At 38.7% G+C, this 21,251-nt stretch overlaps 1 protein-coding gene across 1 annotated transcript; it reads right to left on the reverse strand.

Annotated features, from left to right (window-relative positions):
• Positions 1-233: 233 nt before the first annotated feature.
• Positions 234-18,111, reverse strand: LOC103581182 (ceruloplasmin-like). Its single transcript, XM_008563073.1, has 11 exons — positions 17,896-18,111; positions 17,044-17,194; positions 15,381-15,593; positions 14,079-14,286; positions 12,498-12,637; positions 11,195-11,323; positions 7,149-7,255; positions 5,458-5,674; positions 4,897-5,036; positions 3,608-3,770; positions 234-725 (listed from the first exon to the last, which is right to left on the reverse strand). The coding sequence occupies exons 1-11, from the start codon at positions 18,109-18,111 to the stop codon at positions 709-711; spliced, it is 1,701 nt and encodes a 566-aa protein (XP_008561295.1). The 3' UTR covers positions 234-708.
• Between the last annotated feature and the right edge of the window lie 3,140 nt (positions 18,112-21,251).

Here is a 21,251-nt window from a genome sequence, read left to right on the forward strand (position 1 = left end):
TTAGTTCCTGTGAGAGCTTGTTGTTTAAGAGACCCTGGCACCTCCTCTGTCTCTCTCTCGCTTCCTCGTGCCATGTGATCTGCTTGTACCCACTGGCTGCTGCCACTTTCCGCCATGAGTAGAAGCAGCCTGAGGCCCATGCCAGATGCAGCCGTCCCAGAATCGTAAGCCAAATACACCTCTGTTCTTTATAAATTACCCAGTCTCAGGTATTTCTGTTATAACAACACAAATGGACTAATACATTTTATTTATTCATTTATTTTTTCTCCACACCTTATGCCCCCTGCCCACCAGTTCATTAAGAAAGTCAGCAGCATTTTAGAGGGATTGATGGGAGGGCAATGGTTGGAAGCATTTCAATGAAGCTTAATAGTGATCCTTTGAAGACCACCCAGAAGAATGTCTGATTATAGATTTTTTTTTTTTATGTAGTTTTGTAAAGCCCTAATAGTAGTGGTAGGAGTGGCATGTATGAATCGATTCTATTACCCAGTGTACAAGTGTCAGTCATATATCATAATACAGTCTGTTCGTTTTTCCATCTGCAATAAGGTAACACGGTTAATACAAATGCACAAAATTATATGTTTTCAGTCTTTTTAAAAATATAGTCATTTCAAAGTAAACATTCTATTCAGTACTTTTTCACATGCGTTGTTGTGAATTGTTCTTTCTTTTTTTTCCATTATCACCAATTTATTTTTTTCAGTCAGACTTGGTCTCTATAGAAAAAGAAATTTTATGACCATTATTAAAAATAATATATATTATTTGGTTAAAAAAATTAGTAGATGGTGCTTTAAATGTATTCTACTTTTTAAACCGTTATTTAATCATTGTTGATTCATTTATATTTTTCTACTTTTCATATGTTTATAAATCTCTCATTTTAGTACTACTGTATTTAAAGAAAAATTACTTTTCTCCCTACAAGATCTTTATAAATTATAAAGGGAAAAATAGTAATTTTGCAGTGGAGAAACCTGGCAGACACCACCTTAACCAAATGCTCAAAGTTAACATAGTCAATAAGAGAACAAGTCAATATCTTATGCCTCTTGTGATGGAGTACTGAGAAAAACACAACAGCATTTCATGATAGTCTTGCCAAAAATGCATAGCCTAAGTCTCATCATGAGGAAATATTAGACAAACCCAAACTGAAGGACATTCTACAAGGTGATGCCCAGTATTCTTCAAAAATGTCAAAGCTGTGAAAGACAAAGACCAAGGAACTGTTCCAGAGTAAGAGAGACTTTTAAAAAGACATGCCAACAATGCAATGCATGATCTGAGATTTTCTTTTTCTCTAAAGAATGATTAGTATTAATTGGTGAAGTTTTTAAAAGATCTATAGTTTTTAATCATTGTTAATACAGTTATCAAAATCAGGAAATTATGGTTAAGCACAAGAATATTGTTTTTAGGAAATACGGATATATATATTTATAAGTGTAAGGGGAGAGAGCGGGAAATAGAGAATAAGACAGCAAATGTGGCTATGTAAAACGTTTGCATTTGGGGAATCTGGGTGAAGGTATATGGGATTTTTTGTACTACTACTGTAATTTTTCTATAAGTCTGAAATTATGTCCAAAATTTTAAAGTTTTTTTTAAAGGAATTTATTTTTAAAAGTTTTAAATGAATAAATATATTGTTGGATATTCACCAAGCACAGTATTGTATTGGGTTTGGTTACTTAGGTAGAAATATAGAATACATAGTCCCTGCTTATAAGGAATTTAAAGCTTATACAAGCTTCTTTTTCTACAAATTGCATCCAGAGGTTATCTGAGTATAATAGAAATGTCACAGTCTAAAATAAGTACCTTTTACGTTTGTCATAGGAGGTCTCTACATGCTTCTCCTGGTAGGGGAAATGAGGCATTACATTAAGTATGATGGGATATCCACCATTCTTTTCTAATGATTTTTTTCTTTGTGGAGGCAATTGTCTCCTTGGCACAGGATACTGAAAAATTTCGGTCTAAACTCATATGCTCTCTTGTCTGTGCAATGGTAGGCAGATATTTTTCTAAGACTCATAGTTAATGTAAACTTGCCCAAAGCTTTATCAAACTTTTATAGAGACATTCAAACTGATAAATATGGCTCCCCATTTTTCCGTGTATAGTGCAAACTATATTTTTCATTTGTTACTGCTTCTTTCAGTCCCATACAATACCTTTTCTCTTTGTAAAAGTCAAATTTCTCTTTCATCTTTTTTCCAATGTGTGTTTTTCCTTCATATTTACTATTCTGCAGTTTTCCCTACGGCTTTAAGAGCAATCTCCCCTTTCTTAGCCATGTGGTCATCTGTCACTCCTCCTTCCAGGCCTGTTGTACAGTGGGAATCTTCTCAGTATCTGCTTGTAAAATTAGCCTAGAGGATCATCCTGTGCATGCTGAGTATTTGCTCACAAGAATTCCCCGAATGCTGCAGTGTTCCCTTACTCTCCGTTATTTTTCTGAACACGACCATTCTTTTGTGTGGTTTACCTGCAAGCTAGTGTTTTTTACAGACTGTAAAATTTTCTTTCTCATAATCTTTGACTCTTTTCACCTCGTTCAAGTTACTGGCATTAAACTCAGTTTTTTATTTGTCTGTTCAAGTCTTTGGTGTTTGGTTTTATCAGTAACCACTCTTTATCATAAAAACTGTTAATGGAAATCGTTTTTTAAGACACAAGGTGTTCGTGTAAGACCTACGAGCAGAAATTAAAGCTTTTCATTTGCATTAAGTGTTAATCTTTCAGTGATTTTTAATCTTGAAATATATTTACTTCTATATTTTCTTCCATTTATATGTTCCTTTTTATCCCCATTTTGAGGAGGAAACATAAGGAGTTGTTTTCTTTGTATAATTTCCCCTTGTTGGGTTTGCCATTTCCTGGTCCAACAATTCTCAATTCAAAAGACCCAGGAAAGACCAGAGGCTGCAACCACAGCACAGGAGTTTCACTCTTGACAAATTTTGCTGGTGTGTATCCACAAAAAGGCAGTTTGTTTTCCTGCATTTCTAGAGAGAGTATGTGTGTATACCTACGTAGGGGAGAGGGGTGTTGCAGAGGTTAGGGAGCAGGAAATTTAAATTGTATTTCTTTTCTACATCTTTTACAAACAATAATCAATAATTTCTCCTCTTTTCTTTGAAGCACAGAAGGACAATCCTTGCCTGATTGACAGAAATTATATATCAATTATCTGAGGCTGTCTTGGGCTTCTCTTAGGTACAAGATACTACCTAGAAAAAAGTTGATGTTTTCTTTTAAGAAATTAAATCCTGAACATGTCTTTTGTAAGTCATAGTTTGTTTTTTGGTGAATAACTAACATGACCAGTCCCTTATATCAGCTTGTGGAATTACACTGCCTCAAATTAGTGTCAATTTTTAAGTGCCAGTTGTTTTAAGTACCAGCTGTTAGGAAATAAGCAGTATTCCATACCATTTAGCAGTAAAAATTCCTCTTTGGAGGTAGAGAATGAAGAAATCAGGGCAGAAAATTCACAAATGCTTCATATTGGGGAATTATTTATGTAAACTAGTGTATCTTAATTATATTCATGCTATATGACTTTGGGAATTACTAACTGGATATTCACCTTTACTTGGTAGAACTGTGTAAGTCGTTTCCATTCCAGCGTGAATGTGGTCGGTCACATGGCAGTGGAGTAACCAGATTCCAGGTGTTCTTGGAAACATTTCTAGGGCTTGGTATGTCCCAGGGAAAATGTCAAAGACATCGGAACTATAAATTCCCCTGTGCTTAATTAGAAAAATGACAGATATTATATATAACATTGTATGTGAGAGTTCACTCCAATAATCTTTCATTGGCCCACTCAGGGATATTAGAAAAATGGATGCCTATTTTTAAAAATGAGTCCCTGCTCATTTCTGTGTTTGATACAAACAGTGAGATATGTGGTCCTTGTATTCCTACTAAGCCCTTGGCACTATGGGCCATCAGGTGGGTATGAAGGAAAGAAGATGTGATGGAAGTGAGTTCATGAGTAAGGACTCTGGTTTGACTCTTTGTCAGGGCACTTGAGCTACATGAAGGAGTTTAGCCATGGCCCCATTTCAGCTTTAACCTCACTTTTGCCTGAACCTATCTTAGACTAGCTTGTTTTTGAAATTTTAGGGGAAGGAGAGTAATAAAGGGAGCAAAAAAGAGGCCGAAAACCAGGGGCAGTTCAGGCAGAGACTGGACTAGAGATAATAGTTGGGCATATTTCTGCAGAGATAGAATTCAAAGTCCATATAATATATAATATAATATATTATGTTATATATATTATAAAATATATCTATGTAAAACAAAATGCACACAATAAAGTGGACCTCCTGCAATGTATTTTTTGGTAGCTTCTGCATTTTATACATTAACTCAAAGGTAAGAGAAAAGCATTTCCAGAAGGGCCATTGGTTTCTGCCAAAATCAGCACTGGGAAAGGAATAGAAGTAGGATTGAGATCAGGGACCAGTCTGTCAGTTGCTTGACTCCTAACTGATGATCTTTCTCACCTCAGGCCATTTAAGATATAGAACATAGAACAGGCAGGACAAGGGTATAATAAAATCTTGTACTGGTCCCTACTTTCTTATCCATCATTATGTGAACACTCCTACCCTTTCAGCTAACAATTACACTCAAATGCCTTACTCAGAAATGTGTGAGCAGAACTCCATGAAAATCCAGTAAAAAGTGCAAATCCAAGGAAGAGCCCAGGGTATATAACAGAACGGAGGCTGGCATGCCAGTTGAGATTGGTGTGCCTACACTCTCAAACTTTCAATTTTTCATAAATCCCTCAGAGGAAATATTTTCTTCTTTTGTATTAAAACATTTTCAAACAGAGCAAGAATAACTGCTGTGGGTGGCTCTTACCTTGTACCGGAAGCTGTGGCCGTGGAAATGTACAGTGTGCAAGTCTATTTCATTGCCCATTCCCAGCAGATACCAGTTGACTTCATCGCCCACATGCATTGTGAGGCCTTGTAGGTTTCCAAACATTCTTCCATTAATAGCTGGGGAAAGCACATGATTTTATATTACTTTCAGGATAGTTTAAACTAATGGCTGGAAATATGATTATTAGGTTAATGTAAGGAATCATTTTGATGTAATAGGACTTATTTCACTACAATGGGGAAAATGGTTACTTTAAGGTCAATAATGTCACACAGTGCTTTTCTAGTCACTTTGCACCAAAAGCCTTAACTCTAATTTTGGATTTATTTATTTAAAAGGGAATGAGATTTTGGAATTGGGACAGATATTAGTAAATGATTTTGAACATAGTCCCCTTTTGCTTTGAACAGAATTCTACCTCACATACAAAGTGAGACAGCAGTGTTTTATTTTAAAATGAAACAAATGAACAGTCTCCAAAGTAATTTTATTTAAAGGAAGAAAAGGAAAAAAATGGTTTTAGAATAATGACCATACCATGCATTTTATTGCTTTCTATGAATTCATCATTGTCTTTGTTTACTTTCTCAGGGTGATCAGAATATGTTTTGATGTTGTCATCTAAGTACCAAGATTCATTCTCGTCAAAAACTAGAAACAGAAGGACGAATTCCTTCTTCTTTATGGGATTGTATACTTTCACATAATGTCTCCGACAAACAATTAGTGGGCCAATTAATCCACTGAAGAGATCCTGAAAACAAGAGAAAACATCAGTCATCCTTGTGATGTAGATCGAGATTTCAGAGAACTGGGACCTTATCACCCATGACCTCAGTAATTTTGATTTAAGTAGTAGACTTTGCCCAATGTGGTACTGCCAGCTCAGTAACTTTTCATCTGAAGTAGTTAAATTGTAACAATGGTGAGTAGTAGATAGGTCATGTGTCATGCTAGGGTAACAGGGATGTGTGCAGAGGCCAAACATTGGTTCAGCTAATGAGCAGTAATTTAAAAGAACCCCAAATGAACAGTTTAGTTTATTTCATAAGCTCATGAACTCATGAGTATGAGCCAAGCACTGTATCAGTCACTGAAAACCCAGAGATAAGTGAAACTAAGCCTGCCCCCCAGGTACTCAGTCTAGTAGGGAAAATACAATAGAAGAAATGAGAAATAAAAAATAGAAATAGAAGAAACTGTCAGCTGCATTGGAGGTACTCAGAGTGCTAATGAGCACAGAGGAGGAAGACCGCAATTGATTCAAATCTAAGCTTGGTTTGGCTGGGCATCAGTAATGGCAGATTAGGTTTTGAAGGGCCTTTGAGCTTTATCATTTTAGGGAATTTTAGGTTTTGTCATATGTGTCATAGGTAGCATTGAAAAACTGAACAGAGAATGGCAGCATATTTGCATTTTAGACCAATCATCCTGGTGGAGTGAAGGAAGGCTTGGAGTGGGAAGAGGCGAGGCCAGGAGGCCATTGCAGTAGTTGAGGCCAGTTTCAAGGACCTGAACTACAGGGAGGAGAGAAGGAATGGATGGAGCCATGTGCAGGTGGGTGAATTGCCTGGTGAGCCAGGGGAAGCGGTGCCTGATAATTCGGAGTTCTGGCTTGAACAGAGGGTACATTGGTATTTGTGTTGCTATTTGTTACAACAGGAAATACAGAAGAGGGTAGAGGAAGGTCTCGGTGTCCATGTTAGAATCGCTGAGTTTTAAGTGCTTGTGGGAACTGCTGGTGGTACCGTCCAGTAGGTAGGTGAATGGACAGGATGGGAACTCAGAAGAGGCATTTGGACTAGACATTTAATTCTACAAAGCGGTCTAGAAATTTTGCCTAATTTTTGGTTGTTGACCGTTTTTTGGTTTTGAAATATTTCCCTCAACAGCTTTAGTTGTGCTGTGATTGACGGCTGAGATCAGGTAAAAATAGAGCTCTGAAACCATGTACCTCAGTTCTTTGAGTTTAATGTATTTTCACATCAAAAGGGAACTAAAATACTACATTGATTGATATTTAATTTCTATAAGTGTTATCCATAATCAGTAGTCAGGGTAGTTATAACTGTATCCTTAAAAACAAGCAAATCAAGAAAAGCTAAAGTAGATTACAGAACCCTGGGATTTTAACACAGAATTAGACCACAGGAAAACTCCAACCTCTTCTTTCTTCAATTGTGTGACTGTTTGGCGAATTGCAACAAAACACAAACGATTTAGTTTACCTTAACTTGATCCACATTTGAATAGTAAGCCCATGGAATACAAGCCAAATCCTCTGTTCCAGCTCCAGATCTTTCTGGGATTTTCCATATGTAAGTGCGAGTTTCACCTAAATTAATCAAATATTAATGTTTCTGGTTATTTCTGGTTTATGTTTGATATGTGAAAGTGCCAGGGCAATTAGTTTTAAAACATAGTAGTACTCAAAATCTTCACATGAATTTCATTTTAATACAAACTGTAAGACATACTTTTATGTCATTTTTTTGTCAATTATGAATTAACTAGCTGTGACACACTTGCCATACCACAAAGTTAAGAGGTGGCAATTCCAATATCATAATTTGAGGAAACTTTGTAACCGATCTTTTCTTAGCTTAAAGTATATTTTCCTAATACGCTCTTTTCTCTTCTAACACTGAGTGATTTTCTGCAGTGGCTCGCACTTCCCCCTAGTCTTCTCTGCATCTGTGTGTCTGGACACAACTGTGTAATTCCCTCAGCCTCGCCGTGGCCTTCCCCCACTCCTCTCTCACCATCATCCTCGGGGAGCTCAGGATTCCTGGTGAGGAGCCGTTAGACCTCTTGATCTCATGGGTTACTGACTTGTCACACTTCTGCTTATCTCCTCTCTAGTCCATTCCATTCTGTGATAGCATACGCCACTCTGTCACATACAGGACATAACCACACCCTGGACCTTGACACTTTAAAGATGGCCGGTTGCTCCTACCTTGCTGAGGCCCTTACCCTCTTCGTATGTGCTCCAGGCTCTTCTGAAGTCTGATCTCCATTTCCAGTCATCTCAGGGCTCCCTGTACAACTGCTCATAGACCTTGACTTTCAGCCAGGCCCACGCACCAATCCTGACCATACTCACTGTCCACTCCATCTACGTGGACCTCACTATTACGTATTCATGCTGTCAGAGTCTAACTTGCCATGGTCCCACAGACCTTTACTAGGAAATCAAGCAAGACATGAGGGATGGTCTCAAGGGACGTGGTAGACTTTTCCCTTTTTCCTCAAGCCCTCAATCTTAGCTGTTCCTATGTCCTCACCCTGTTTCTAAGCAGAAAGTTTCACTGAGAATATAGAAGTATTGATTCACCACCTGGACATACTACTCTCTATCCATCTCTACTTTTATTTACTTCTGTAAGCTGCAAAATACCATTTCCTTCTCTTCTCCACTCCCCTTCCCAACCTGCTCTTCCACCAGTGGTCAGTGCCCAAAACCTTCAGCCACTCCTCTCTTCCCCAACACTCCCTAATGCCCAATTTTCACCATGTCCTTTTAGCACCACCTTTGAAATAGAACCAGAATATAGCTTCTCACCACTTCACCTGCTTCCGCCCTATTCCAAAATCTCAGTGATTCTTTTTTTTACCCAGATTATTGTGATAGTCCCTTAACTGATCCCTGCTTCTATCCCCACCCATAGTCACTTAGCCACACATCAGCCAGAATCGCCCTTTCAAAAGTGCTCATCAAATCACTCTTCAGCTCAAACCCTCACATGGGTTTTTAGAATAAAATCTCAAGTCCTAATTTTGGCCTTCTGGATCCTCCCTATTCCATCTGGCCCCCTGCTCTACCTGGATCGTATCTCCTAACCCTCTGTCCTATGTCTGCTCTGCTCCAGCCTCTGGCCTCCTTGCTGTTCCTTAGAACACCAAGCACACTCCCATCTCAGGGGCCTGGAATCTCTTCCCCCACAATTACCTCACCTTTACTACCTCTCATCATTTAGGTGTCTTCACCAATGTCACCTCCTCAAAGAAGCCCTCCTGACTACCTTACCTAAAATAACACCCTTGCTACTCTCTCTCACTCTGCTGGATCTTTTCCATTGCATTTTTTACTACTTGACATTATGAATATATTTGTTTATCTTCCTCAGAAGAATATGAGGGCCACAAGGGGAAGATTTTTATTTCTAGTCACCTAAATTGACAAGCACAACTCTATAGAGCAATTTATTTTTTCTCACTTGATATCAACGAAAAGATCATTTGAGAACTGCTAAATTATTGAGAAATGATCTTTCCCTAAAAGACAACTTTGCAACTAATATAAGAAATATACAGTTCTTATGAAAGAAAATACACACCTGAGTATATAATCTATTTCAGCTTTTACTCTGTGTTAATTAAAGAAACATTTGTTAGCTCCTAGGACCAAACAGGGGATTTAAAACTCTAAGTGACAGCCTCTGGCCCTTTGGACTCCGCCTGCAAGAGACCAGCATGGAGACATTCAGCCACACCAAGTATGGTAGGTGCCATCGGAGGTGTGTTCCAGCTGAATGTGGAGACAGCATCTCTTTGACTCACCGTTGAATATTTGTAGATGTCCAGTACCTTCTGTTTTTTTCTTTACAGTGCTCCTGTGGGGTTTTTTGGTATGAATGTGTGCACGTGCACACACACACACAGACACCTCCCTACATATCCACAACAACCAACTCCCTCTTCACTTCCTCAGCCCACACGTTTGGAAGGAATACCTCTATGATAATAGTCATTTGTGAAAAGGCTGTAAAGTCTATTAAAATGCATCCCCCAGGGAGTGCTGGTCAAGATGGCAGAATAGACTGTCCCCAGCATCACTTTCTCCCACAAATCAACCAATTTACAACTATAAAAATGTAACATCAGCCAAGGTGGGGCTGCTGGAGCTCAGGGGAAGAGGAGGAGAGACCTACGGAGTTCATGAAGGCAGGAGAAACCACAGTGAGAGAAAGAAAAAGCTGCTCTGAGCATTTCATGCCATGGCTGCTTTAAGGCTGGAGCTACTAAGCACATGGAGCAGGAGCTGGCAGAAGCCACAGCTGTGTCCTTCAGACGGAGTTACTTGGAGGCGGCAGGGAAAAGAGGGTCTTGGTGGCCCCCAGGACAGCAAGACCACTAATAGGGTTCCTGTGGACCCACGCAGGAGCGAGGAGCCAGGACAGCTGTAAAAGGGGAGCCATTCAGAGGCTGGTAAGTCATCGCAAGGACCGGCTCAGACCTGTCCCATGGGAAGTGTTTAGAGCACAGGCAGTGGTAGAGATGGGCCCACCAGGAGAACACTGGGGCACAGCGAGAACAGCCAATCCACCCCCTAATCAGCACAGGACCACTCAGAGGAGACTGGTCAGGAATGCAGAATTGCATAGGGTGCAGTTTGATGAAAAAACTCAGCCCCAGATCAGAGTTTCTACACAACCCAGGTGCACCAGGTCTCTGCAGAGCCAGAAATACCTATAAGGTCAACCATTAACACTGAGCTGCACAAAAAGCCTTCCCTAGGGAAACAGCAGCAAAACAGCAATTTAGCTCAACCACACAGTTCAAATAGTGGTTCCCACAGGAAGTTCCCCCACTTTAGAAGTAAGCAAAGGATAAAAAATTAGTTCTGGCATAGGCACACCACCAACACCTTGGGGCCCACCTGGGGGCACAGGGCATGGAGCTGTAGACCAGACCCCCTTACCACAACCAGGCACACCACCAGCGCCAAGGAGCATACCAAAAACATCACCTCCATGTGGGTGGCCCACCACAGCCACCACCATAACCATGGCTGCTGCAAAAGTGGCTAGATGCCACAACCACCATGCAGATGGGCCGCCAGCCACTGGAGTGCACTGACACAAGGAGAGTCACCAGCAGAGACCAAAGTGAAGAAGAGGATGTCTCTCTTCACAAAGCCCATTCCAGAGCGACAGAAGAAGCGTCTGCTCTATGATAATATTGGAGGACCTGACCACACTGCTCAGCATTGGACAGATCATCTAGGCAACAGATCAAAAGAGTAACCATTATTCTTTCAGAAGGAGAGAAGAAATCTAGGGTAAATAGAGAGGGGAGGGAGAAGGGGATAGGGTGAAATTGGACAAGGGGCATAAAGCATAATTACAACTTGTAACAATATATATGCTAGTAATATTGATTTGATCAACATATCTCAATGTTGAACACCAAAATTATGTATGATCAATTTTGATTCAATAAAAATTTAAAGATAAATAAATAAATAAAATTCCTCCCCCACCATTAGTACCTGGTAATGTCGGAGTAACTGTAGAACTCTCTGTTTTCACCCCATGGGCATGTATTGAGTAAGGCCTAGTGGCCATGTTTTTAAAGATAATTTTAACTTCGTCTCCAACATCTGCATGAAGTAGTGGACCTGGCAAGAGTGAAAAGAAAGAGTGGCTTATTTACCTGTCAGACTGAAAGTTCTAACTTGGTGATAAAAGCAAAGATCAGGTAACTTTCTCAGCATGAAGGCTGAAGCCTCTTTTTTTCCCTACGGTCTCATGCTGTAATAGTCTTGGATTTATACCATGTCCCAGAAGATTTGTGATTTAAAAAAAAAAAAACACGAGAATTGGTTGCCTCTAAAGATGGAGATCATGTTGTATCACTTACCAGGAGTTCTAAGGGAGGTTTTAGCCTGACAGTCCCCTGCAGAGTAATGACCTAATTATGGTGAGTTTGTTCCCTGCCAGGAGTCATTTTACAGCGCCTGCTGCTGTTTCTCAGTGTTTGGACTTCCAACCCTTCCTGAGTGTTCATTTAGGACAGTATCATCTGTGAAAGGGTAGGGCTATCCCTCCCGTGTCAACTCTCTAGCCAATCTTAACTTGTCTCCTGCCTGGTAGGATTTCTGTGATCTAGCAACAATGCCATCTTCCCCTTCATGTCTTACTTCAGGGGCTGAGGATAACCGAGTCCGGGAAGCAATGACAGTGTGGACCACAGTCGGGTTGTGTGTGTTGGGGGGTGTCCCTGGCACTTGATGGTTTCCAGGAAAATTCCTAATGCTAGTGTGGCTAGTGTTGGTGGAGTTCTTACACATTCTGTCTTAAAGTGATTCCTGAAAAATTGAAGGCAACTTTTCCCCTGCCTTGTGTATGGTAAAACTTTTTATTTTCCTTATTTTCTTGTCTGTATGTGTATTTCTTGTAATTAATCATTTATATATTACTTTTAAAAGTAAAAAATGATTTTTTGGGGGGCCAGGATAAGATAATGGGGAAAATTTGGTTAAAAATTTCATTAGAAAGTAGTTTCTAGGAACTTCACCTAAACTATAGTCATCAATTTTATAAGCACCACATATATACAATTTCATCAGTATATAGGATATACATTGTTTCTGACAGAAGTAATATTTTATTATCCATATTCTTTAGTAAGCATAGGCTTTTCATTTTTATTGAGTAACTGATTTTTCTTTTTATTTGAATAACTTTGATATATGAACCGAGAAAGTGAAACCCATAGACGTGGATGGACTGTCACTGCTTGTAGCACCACATCACTAACCCACACTTGATGAGCTGGAGCTGTCAATGTACCTAGAATTCCCAGATGTTCTTCTTCAGCTTCTCTCTCCACTGGAACTCTGAATGTGCTGTCAGTGTACTGCCGGTACACAACTTTCTTGTACTTTGAGCCAATGTAAAACTCTTCCTTATCTAAAAATGCATTTGAAACACTTAAAAAACAAAAACAAAAACAACTAAGATTAGTATTTGTCTTCTGAGAGTGGAAGTTAGGTTTTAAGTTTTAAATTTTGAATAAAAATATAGTTTCTATTGACATAATTATGATAGTTTTTATTTATTTATTTTTTAATTTTTTAATTTTTTTGGTGACTGGCTAATGCAGGGATCAGAACCCTTCACCTTGATTTTATCAACACCACACTCTAACCAACTCAGCTAACTGGCCAGCCCCAATTATAGTAGTTTTTAATCATCACTCTCCCATCCCAGTGACAAAGAAAAGACTTTAAAAATAGACAGGTATGGCAGAAAGTACACCTACCCGTCTGAGCGGGGCCATCTGAGTCTTGGCCCTAACTCTGCCACCAGCTAAAATAACCCCCAGCTAGTCAATGTCTGTTGGAGCCTCAGTTTCTTCACCCCTAAAATGAGGTATTAGAAGAGATCATCTCTAAGGTTTCTCTATAACTCAAATTTTATGAGCCCAGATTTCACTAATTAAGTGTTCTGTGGTTACTGCAGTGTTACCGGCCTGTATGAACCGAAATGGCTGTTTTTTCCAGTCATTTCCTTTTCCTGAACATTTCATTCACTCCAGGGACTTCCATAACCTTTTAAGCATTTTACCTAATCACCAAAATAACCTTTTACCCCTTTACACTACAGTGAAACTAATCAGCTAACCCCTGCTCAGCTACAGGTCATGCTGCACACCCTGGGTCTGAACACCTGCTTGTCCCAATCGATCTCTCAGATCCTATGCATGCAGGGTCACTGTGTGACGTAAGTGAGACGATAGAGGGAAAGTGCTTGGAAAAGTGTGACAGGGCTAACCAGAAGCATCAGGTGATGCTGCTCCAAATTCATGTTCCTGAAGCTCCCGTGACCATCCTTTACTCACATTTATTCACACCAAATTTTTATTTTTTACTTTTCCATAATGCACATGTTATTGGTGCTTTTGAACTATATGTTCCTGTAAGTTCTCGGAGGGCAGAGGCCATACCTGCTATACTGCCCTCAAGCATTAAAATATTATTTTATGCATAACAGTTTTAGGAATGTGAAATAACTGATTATTAGACTGATGATAAAATCTTCAGAGGAAAGATCAGACAAGCAGCAAATAGTTGGTAAGGAAAATAATATTTTAGCTCTGAATTTGGGCATTAATTTTAGTTGTGTGAAAATAAATAACAAGATAAGGGCACACAAATGGGAGAAGACAGTCCAATAGAAAAGAAAGCAAGATGGGTGATTCCAAAGAATCAAATGAGATGAATGGAAATTTTCCTGTGAGAAAATTGAGAAAGGTAGAAATGAATGAATTTAATGTAACTGTTTTTTGAAAATTTAGCATAATTCGTACTTCTCTGAAAGGGAAACCTAGAGTTACTGCTGCACAAATTGGGAATCAGTCGGAAGAATTACTTTTGCTCTTGGAAATGATGCAGCTCCTTTTCCCATTCCCTGCTTGGGGAGTAATCCCATTCCACCTCCACCGCTGCAATATAGTAGGTCCTCTTTCCCAGGTAGAAGGTGGACTCCTCAGACAGCTGCCTGCATTGTCTCACAGTGTATTTTTGCTTCATGCCCCCTGTGTAGTGATCGGTTGTGAGGCACTCAACATCAAAAGTCCCTGGAGTGGTAAATAAGAAAGTCCGTCACTCCTTTGCTCAGTATCCTCTGTGACTCCCCACCTCACTCAAAATCAGTACCAAAGTCCTTATCACGCCCCAGTTAGATGATCTGGTTTCCCACACTTCTGATCACATCACCCACTCACTCCCCTCCAGCCACATAGGCCTCTTTGCTGGTCTTAGAACAGGCAAGTGTGTGCTGGCCTCAGGACCTTTGCACTTGCTTCTCCCCTCTTTGCTGGTCTTAGAACAGGCAAGTGTGTGCTGGCCTCAGGACCTTTGCACTTGCTTCCTCCTCTGCCTGGAACACTGCTCTCCAAATATCCACGCAGCTCATGCCCTCACTTGATTCAGCTCTCTTAATTATCACCTCCTGAGAGTCTTGACCCCTTTGCCATAGTCTCCATCTCCTCTCTTTGTCCTATTTTTCTTCATGTACTTATAACCACTTGACATGTATGTATTAATATACTTGTTGTCTGTCTCCTTGCATTAGAATTCCAGCTGCATAAGATACTTTATCTCTTTTGTTCATCATATTTACATTCAAACGAATGAAGGAAAATGGACACAGGATCTGTCTTAAGTTTTAGTGGCACATAATGAATCAAATAAACCTGAAGCAAGTTAGCATATTTTCACATTTTGATTAAAATTCCTTCTTTTTTGTTTTAATTGTTTTACTCATTCAGACCCAGTTCTGTAGGTGTCTCTGAATTTGCATGACTGTAGTTCTAGTGTAGAATATTCGATTGCAAGCAGCCAACAAGCCAATACTACATTTAGGCTACAGAGACATGAAACGTTTAGATGCAGATCCTTTATGGGAATCATTCCCCTTCCAGTCTGATTTTTCAGCTATCTTTAAAAGGACCATAATTTAAGAGGGGATCATCTTGAGGAGTCTAGTATGTCAAAATGATACATCTCAGCTGATTGTGGCCTAGACTTGCTCTTCCAAGTGAAGAAAGGGCATTTGGGAGGCTTGGGGAAGCGATGAGTTTATCACCCAACAGGTTCTGCTACAAGATTTTAAATCAAAAACACACAAATCAATCCAATAGAGACTTGACTTGGCTTTAAAAATATATACCTTCTGTGTCAGGCCTCATGTGGAGGGTGAGGCTTGTGTGAGGGAAGAGGTTTGCCGTGTCTCTCCTTTCTCCTCTTGACAGATACGTGTTTCCAGAAAAGTATATCCCGTGCACATCAGCTTCATTTCCAGCACTGAATAAGTACCACACGACTGAATCTCCTTGGCACATATTGAGACCAGGCTGATTCCCATACATGAATCCGTTCATGGCTGTAAAAGTTGGGAAATAACATCATGAAAGTAGTTTATTTTATGTCCTACTACATGATAACCTACCAGCCTTTACAGAGCCAACTTTGTTTTTTTTTTCTTTAATCTTTAAAAGACCCATTCAGTCCTGCCCACCCTTATGTGTCACGAGTGTCTCTGCAACACTGCTGTCCCCACCACTCCCAGAGTAGAAAAAGCAGAAAAGAGCAGAGCTGAATACATGGGCCTTGAAGTTCTGCGCCAGTGTCCCTAGCAGCCTGGGAATGCCACTGTTCTTCCTAGCTGGACCAGTGAGATTTTAGCTGTCAGTCTCGGTTCTTTTAGTGGTCATATTTGTAAATATCCAAGTCTATGAATAATAGCAGCTTTTCTCCTGGGAATGCCACTGTTCTTCCTAGCTGGACCAGTGAGATTTTAGCTGTCATTCTCGGTTCTTTTAGTGGTCATATTTGTAAATATCCAAGTCTATGAATAATAGCAGCTTTTCCTGGGCACCATATATTGGAAGTGTGTTTGCCGTTCTACATGATTCATCCTGAATAACAGGAAAGGTTATACACAGGAAATTTTCTCTCACTGATATGTCCAACGGATAATATTCTTCACACCTTCAAAATGACAAAATGCAGACTCAAAAGAAATATTTTGAAGATTCTGGGTAGTGTGACTAGTACCAGTCCAGCTCAAAAAACAGCATCAGTTTGTAACAGAACTTTACATTTTTTTCATCTACCAGATACAATAATTTTTAATGTTGCCCACTAGTGGTATGGGCCTTTTGAACAATTAGCTCACTGTCTGTAAATCCTAACCATGTTTTAAAATTACACTGGGAGCTAAAAAATAAATCTGATGCTAGGCTTTAATTAAATAAAAATCTCTGCAGTTGTCCTGGGCATTGGAAATTTTTAAAAGCTCCCAGGTGATTCTAATGTGCAGTCAAAGGTGAGAATCACTGAGGGAAGAGATCATAACTTTCTTCACATTGAATAATGAAATAAGCCTATCATTACAGAGCCACAGATGAGAAAAGCATCTAATCCAGTAGTTCTCAAACTTGAGCATACATCAGAATCACCTGGAGGGTTTGTTAAACAGATTGCTGGGACCTGTCCCCAAAATTTCTGATTAGGTAGGTCATGGTTGGGGCCCAAGATTTGCATTTTGAACAAGTCCCCAGGTGATACTGAGGCTGCTGATCCAGGGACCACACTTTAAGGACCATTCATCTAATTGACATATCTTGTATGTCTACTTATTCTGAATTAAATAAAATAATGAGTAATTGACAGTAAATAACCAATGATAGTCCCCTCAGTGCACTATTGTATTTAATCATTTATTGAAAATTAATCAATGAGCAAAGCTATTTGCATTTTGGTTTAATTAAAAGCATTGCTTATGTAATACTGAAATAAATGGATAGGTTGGTGGATGATACCCTACTCACAGTGCATCTTATTAGATTCCTGAAAATCCTCATCTTCCTTATCCACCTGATCAGGTGCAGTTGTAAACATTCTAATATTGTCATCCAGGAGTAAACTCTCATTCTCATCAAATACTGTGGGAAATAAATAGAACTCCTTGTCCACATCTTTCTGTAAATCAAAACAAGAATGAGGAGGGGTAGACACAATGAGTAAAGCAGAAGACTTCCATGTACACAACACTATTTGTGCACAAATAAGCTAAAGGAAGGAATGAGAACAGAAGTCTCTGTTCCTCTTTGCAAACGAGGCCTCCTGAAATATACCAGTTGACCACCAGAGTTTTCACTGGTATCTGCTTAATGGATTTATGGCTCAGTATGGTTGCTACAGTTTGGATATGTTTGGCCCTCCAAAACTCATGTTGAAATCTGATTCCCAATATGGCAGTGTTGGGAGGTGGGGTCTAGAGGGAGGGTCCTGGGTCACTGAGGTGGAGGCAGATTCCTCATGAATAGATGAACAGCCTCCCTTGAGACTGAGTGAGCTCTCATGGGAATGGATTTATTTTCATGAGGGCTGGTTATTAAAAAAGAGCCTGGCACCTCCCCGCCCTCTCTCTTGCTTCTGGTCTCGCCCTGTGATCTCCTTTCACTTTCTGCCATAAGTAGAAGGAGTCTGAGACCCTCGCCAGATGCAGCTGCCCCAGAATCACAAGCCACATCAATCTCTTTTCTTTATACATTACCCAATCTCAGGTATTCTGTTAAAGCAACACCAAGACAAATGAATGCAATGATAATCTGAGCTTCCCTCTGCGTCTAAAAGTTCTGACTCTCTTCTCTCTGCCTTCCTGCCCACATTACCCATACCAATTGAAACCACTGAAAACATCGTTGAAATCGGGGGAAAAGGGGTATGTGCCTGTGCTGGAAATCAGGGGATGTGCCATCCCCATTGCTGAAAACGTGAAGAATTCCTGTAAGGCAGAGAGAGCAGGGTGGAAGCTGATTAAGAGAGGAGTAATCGTAAGTGAGGAAATCATCTGCCAGTGAACTGGAACAGGGATTCGCCCAATCTCCAGCCATCTGGACAAACATTCTCACCCTTTCTCCCTGCCCCTGATAAAAAATAAAGAAGCAGAAATGCTATCAGGTCTATAAAATGATTCGGTCATTCAGAAAAAAATCAATTAGTCTAAGGAATCAAAGCAAATGAGCCCCTGAGAATAAGTTACTCCCTCAAAGTAGAGAAAGCCTTAGAGATTACTGCATGTTGTTTCTTTGAAATTATTCTGCAGATGAAAAACATGATTATCAAATTGGAAAAATCCAACTAAGGCAGAGACCTGAAGACTGGATCCTCTAGAGAACTGAATTAATGATGAAGATGATCTAAAGAAACCTATAAATAAGCAAAGATTCAAAAATGAAAAATACATAGTAATTTTAGAAAGAGAGAAGTTAGAAAAGGAGGAGACACAATCATAAAGAATAATACTGGAAATATTCACCACCATAAAGGGAAAAGACTATACGAGTAGTATTCAGATTTAAAAGTTTCACTGTAAACAAGACAAAAATAATAGAGATCAATACCTAAAAATGTCCAGGTAAAATTAATTAATTTCAGAATTAGAATTTCTACAACAACCTATTTTTAAAATAGATTTTATCATGAAAGGAAAAAGTCAGGTTGACATTGGAGTTATCTAGTACCATAAATGTCAGAGGAAGATGGAGCTGCATTTACCTTTTTGAGGAAAAGATGATGATACAAAAATTCAGTACCAAGTGAAGAACAACAAAAGACATTTTCAGATGTTTAAGGATTCCAACAGGGACTGCTATAATGCTGTAACCACTTATATAACTATGTACAGAGAAAACCTGAATGAAAAGTTGGCAGGTTATATTTTCCAATTATAATGCAACAAAATTAAAAATTGCTAATAAAGAGCATCTAAATGTTTAAAAATAGGGATTTGGCTAAATGATTTATGATACATTCATATCGTGAAGTATTTTGCGGTCATTCAAAATACGGCTGTGGAGGATTTTTTAATGACATGGATATTCATAATATTGTTAAGTGTATGAAGCAAATTGCAAACAGTATATACAATGTGATCCTTTTTTTGTGACATGAATACAACTCCCAAAGCACAGGCAACCAAAGAAAAATAAACAAATGGGATTATATCAAACTAAAAAGCTTCTGCACAGCAAAAGAAACAATTAGCAAAGTGAAAAGACAACCAGCAGAGTGGGAGAAAATATTTGCAAAATATACATCTGACAAAGGATCAATATCCAGAATATACAAGGAACTCAAACAACCTTACAGCAAAAAACCAAATAACCCAATTAAAAAAACGGGCAAAGGAGCTGAATAGGCATTTCTCAAAGGAAGACATACAAATGGCTAACAGACACATGAAAAAATGCTCAACATCACCCAGCACTCGGGAAATGCAAATCAAAATCACTTTGAGATACTATTTTCTTCTTTTACTTCCATACATATTCTTAATTCTATAATGTCCATGAAATACTTTTGTATTAAAATAATATTTTTTTAAAAAGAATAGTCATATAGGTCAGGGTCTCGCTTTAGAAGTTGATTGGCCTCACATTGTGTTGTATGTGATTAGACAAGGTAACCATTCCTTGTTGGTTTAATATGTTTACCTTACCCAGGGCTTTCACCTTTATTCATTTCATTTGTTTCTTTCAACAGGAAAGAATCCAATCCATCAAATGATTCAGTGGGGCAGTTATTGTCTCCATTTACAGATGATTTACATAGGCACAAGAAATACTAAAATAACCAATTTGAACCCACGTGGCTAGTAACTGAAAAAGCTGGAGAAGGACTTCTAATGCCTTCTGTAGACCTTCCTGTGTTGTAGTTCTTTCATTTGTAAAATTAAGATGGTGAAATATGTAGAGGGTAAAACTCATTTTAAATCTCAATTCATTGCATATTAGTTCCCTGTTTGCAAAAATGAGGATGACAATACTTAGCCTCTTGGGTTGTTGTGAAGGTTGGAAGAAAGATGTGTGAAAGTACCTAGAGGAAGTTCAGTAAGATCAGTCTCCATTTATTCCTTCCCAAGGTAAGCACAAGATTTAAAACAATAGGAATGCAAAAACAAAGAAAACCATGCTTTTCAGTTATATATTTTAAAATGTTAAATGATTGTGTAAACATTTACAACAGCCAGATGAAAATAAAATATGTAGGCATAAACTTAAGAAAAAATATCCAAAACCTATATAAGAGGATCTATAAAATACTCCTGAAAAACACAAAAGTAGACTTGAACAAATGGAAAGACATATGTTCTTGTGTAGGGTGACTCAACCTCATAATGATGTCTATTCTTCCTAATTTAGTTTGTATATTTGAGATGATCCCTATAAAACACTATCAGACCTTTCTTCTGGATCCAGATAAGTTTTTATAAGGTTCATTAGAAAAATAAGTAAGCAAAAATTGCCTCTAAAATGATGAAAAAGAAGAGCAATGAGATATAGTTATTAGTCATTGAAACATATTACAAAGGCTCTATAATTAAAATAGTACGGTATTGGTGCATGAATAGATAGAGACCAAAGGAACAGAAGAGAAAATTCAGAAATAGATCCAACTGTGCAGAAAATTTTAGTATATGATAAAGACAGCATTTTAATCAGTGGGGTAAAGTTTGGCTTTTTAATAGCTGATGTTAAAATAACTGGATAACCATATAGAAAGAGTTAAATTTGATCCACTCCTCAACCGTACACCACAATAAATTCTAAATAGAACAGAGACTTAAATATGTAAAATGTAACCATGCAAGTACTAGAAGGAAGTATGGGTAAATTTCTTTATAACCTGGGAGTTAGGAAAACTTTATTAACTATGACACAAAATTCCATAAACAATAAATAAAGGAAGAGATGATAACAAATTTTGCATGGCAAACAACAATACCATATGCAAAATATAAGGGCAAATGACAGAATAAGAAAAAATATTTGCAACCAATATCTCAGACAAAAGGTTTCGATTTCTAATATATAAAGAGCTTCTAATCAGTGAAGAAAAATAACATAGAAAAATGGGCTAGAAATATGAACGTTTCATATAAAAGAATTGAAAATGTTGGAGCAAGATGGTGACAGGTCTGGAGTGAGCGTGCCAGAGGACAGAGCGAGCCTGAGAAGTGTGCGCTGTGCTG

Source organism: Galeopterus variegatus, unplaced genomic scaffold (genome assembly GCF_000696425.1).
Source record: "Galeopterus variegatus unplaced genomic scaffold, G_variegatus-3.0.2 Scaffold12512, whole genome shotgun sequence".
In the NCBI taxonomy this organism is placed as follows: Eukaryota; Metazoa; Chordata; class Mammalia; order Dermoptera; family Cynocephalidae; genus Galeopterus; species Galeopterus variegatus.